The sequence below is a fragment of the Galleria mellonella genome, unplaced genomic scaffold, assembly GCF_026898425.1.
Source record: "Galleria mellonella isolate WM207_F2 unplaced genomic scaffold, CSIRO_AGI_GalMel_v1 utg21, whole genome shotgun sequence".
Lineage (NCBI taxonomy): Eukaryota > Metazoa > Arthropoda > Insecta > Lepidoptera > Pyralidae > Galleria > Galleria mellonella.
In genome coordinates, this window is record NW_026442037.1 from 1,136,513 (window position 1) to 1,139,491 (window position 2,979).

Genomic DNA, 2,979 nt, shown 5'->3' on the forward strand with positions numbered 1-2,979 from the left:
ACTGGCAAAATTTCCCTAACGCTAAACTGCCATAAGGAACAAATCCGTTCCTTACAACGTTAGTCTATAAAGAACTATCTCCAATAGTGGACAGATAACAGCTGATATGCCCCCGGAGGCAAGGAATTGTTATTAAAGGGATTTAATAGCCCTTTTGCTAGCCCCTTCCCTAGTATACCTTATCAGGTCGACCTCCGCACGATTCCCCCTGGAAACTATCGTGACTAAATTATCGTTGAATTTGTCACGATGGGCTAACTAACTTGCCTTTTTATCCTCACCTATCACCTCTGACTGGTGCCCCGCCGGTGTATGCTGATGGTGCAGGCGGGGTAACCATGCATTTTCACCCATTAAAAAAAGGCTGATATGATGATACTGGTATAGATGATACTCTTTATTGTTTCCTCCATAAGATTACAATACTAAAGTTATTATAAATTACAATAAAAACACAAACAATTTTAAGAAAATATAACACTAAGAAAACAATATATATTCTTTATTGCACTAAAACATACAGTAACAACAATAAGTTAATAACAATGTTAGCAAAGGCGAACTTATCTCTAAAAGAGATTTCTTCCAGTTAACCTAACACAGTGGCATAGCAAGTAGTGAGTGGGTAGTAGTAGTGCTAAACAGAAGTTAAAATAAATATTTACATAAATTATAAAACAATATCAATGGTTGAATTAGAGAAGTGTAAAAAAACTAATATATTAGAGGAAAACTACATAATCGACAGAAGTCATCAGGTGTAATACTAGTTTATAACAAAATGCTACAACCATATGGCCGTCTAACAATACAGGATTAAAGTTTTTTAATCGAATGGCCTCAACCCTTTAACCCATTGACCGATTTCTTAAATGAACAGGAAATGTCTACAAAAACTTACCACGTGCTATCTACACGGCTTGTACATTAATAGACCGCACCTGACGCTGTATGTAGTTCATATTATAAAAAAAAAAAATACTGAGTAAGTGTATGATCGAAAAATAATTACCATATATTACTTATGATCAGATAGATACACCAGAAAAAAAAAACACAAAAGTCGATTGCTTGGGTACCTCTGTCCCATTCGTGTTTCAACCGTGAAGCAGTTGTGTTTGCATGGCTGTGTTTCGGTTTGAAGGGTGGGATATGGCGTGAATTTACTGATTACAGAGGAATAACACCCGAGTCCTCAGGAATGGCAACGCATGGGGGGTATCATGGGCGAAACAGTATACTCTGTTATGTCCATGGTACTGCTCATGTCTATAGGCGACGGTTACCACTTTCCATCAGTTGGGCCGTCAGCTTGTTTGCCATTCTAAGTTGTATAAAAAAAAATTACATCATAAAATATATAGTGATAATAAAATTGGACTCTGTAAAATGTAAATTATAATTTCATACCAAAAACTACATAAAATTATAATAAATAGTAATAAAGTAAGTAGTTTCAAAATGTAGGGTAGGGCGGGGCTAAAAGGTCCGCGGGTAAAAAGGTCCACCATGCCTATCTCCGAAACTAAGTGCACGTTAGACAACGGAGTGACCGGTGCGTGAAGGGGACGAGGGACGGGTGCGCATGCCGCCCCGCGCAGTGCATTTTCCAGAGCCGGCAAGAGTGTACGCGCAAGTGGTGCGAAAATTACACGTAAGTAATGTTTTAGATTTTACTTAGTTTTAGTCTCATTGTTCGATTTTTAAACTTACGAAACATAATTTCTCTGTATAAATGTTTAGTGGTATTAAGTTTCACGTAGTGCCATTGTTTTTTTGTTTGCATCACCTTGTTTTTCTACATAACCTAAAACAACAGTCCACCTACCATTGGGGCACAAAGGACCGCGGTGGACCTTTAAGCCCCACGAATTATTTTGATTCTATGTATTAATTTCTATTTTATTTTCAGAATGCGGAATTATAAAAAAACCACTGAGCGTGGTACGAAGTCCGTTGAGCTGATGAAGCGAGCGGCTGATTTAGTCGCAAATGAAGATAAATCAATAAGGCAAGTTTGTCGTGACTATGAGATTAGCAGAACTTCATTGAAGAGATTCATGGCGCGGTTAAAGGAAAATCCGGAGTCGCCAAAATTTGGCTACGGCACTCCCAGATTAGTGTTTAACCAAGAACAAGAAACTTCTCTCTGCGAGTATTTACTGACACTTGCACAAATCTTTCACGGTATAGGCCCTAAAGATGTTCGTCGCTTGGCTTATGAATGCGCTGTAAAATATAATTTGAAGATTCCTGAGGTATGGCACACAAATAAGATGGCTGGAAAGGACTGGCTGACGGGATTCTTGTCAAGGAATGACCGTCTCTCTATCAGGAAGCCAGAGGCTACTAGTTTGAGCAACCTCTTTCAATCGAACGAACGTTTGTGAATATTTTGATAAATTGGCACACGTGATGGATCGTCACAAATTCAGAGGTTCGTCTATATGGAATGCTGATGAGACTGGTGTCTCGACTGTAAATAAACCTTCAAAAATAATTGCAGCCAAAGGGAAAAGAAACGTCGGGTCTGTCACATCTGCTGAAAGAGGAACTAATGTAACATTGTTGGTAGCTGTTTCGGCAACTGGATCTTCGATACCTCCAATGTTCGTATTTCCAAGAAAGAAATTCATTTCGTGCGAGATGGGCCAGCAGAATGTATTGGTGCAGGAAATGCAAGCGGCTGGATGACTGATACGGAATTCTTGCTTTTTATGAAACATTTCATCACTTATGTGAAGCCAACTAAAGAGTCGCCAGTTTTGCTTTTACTAGACAATCACAGTTCGCACTTGTCAGTGGAAGTGTTGGATCTAGCGAAAAATAATGGAGTAGTGATGCTGTCGTATCCTCCTCATTGTTCCCATAGCTGCATAGACGTGTCTGTTTTCGGGCCGTTTAAAAGGTATTTATCGTCAGCACAAGATTGGATTGGCCACCCAGGAAAAACAATGAGCATTTACGATATCCCAGGCA

General features: G+C 39.1%; 1 protein-coding gene across 1 annotated transcript; it reads left to right on the plus strand.

Annotated features, from left to right (window-relative positions):
• The first annotated feature begins 1,617 nt into the window (after positions 1-1,617).
• LOC128200540 (uncharacterized) lies at positions 1,618-2,390 on the plus strand. The gene is made up of 2 exons (XM_052894300.1): positions 1,618-1,654; positions 1,913-2,390. Exon 2 carries the CDS (start codon positions 1,914-1,916, stop codon positions 2,388-2,390), a length of 477 nt encoding a protein of 158 aa, XP_052750260.1. The 5' UTR covers positions 1,618-1,654; position 1,913.
• Positions 2,391-2,979: the final 589 nt, after the last annotated feature.

Coding starts and splice junctions, on each gene's coding strand:
- LOC128200540 (XM_052894300.1), top strand. CDS start 1,914: ATGCGGAATTATAAAAAAACCACTGAGCGTGGTACGAAGTCCGTTGAG.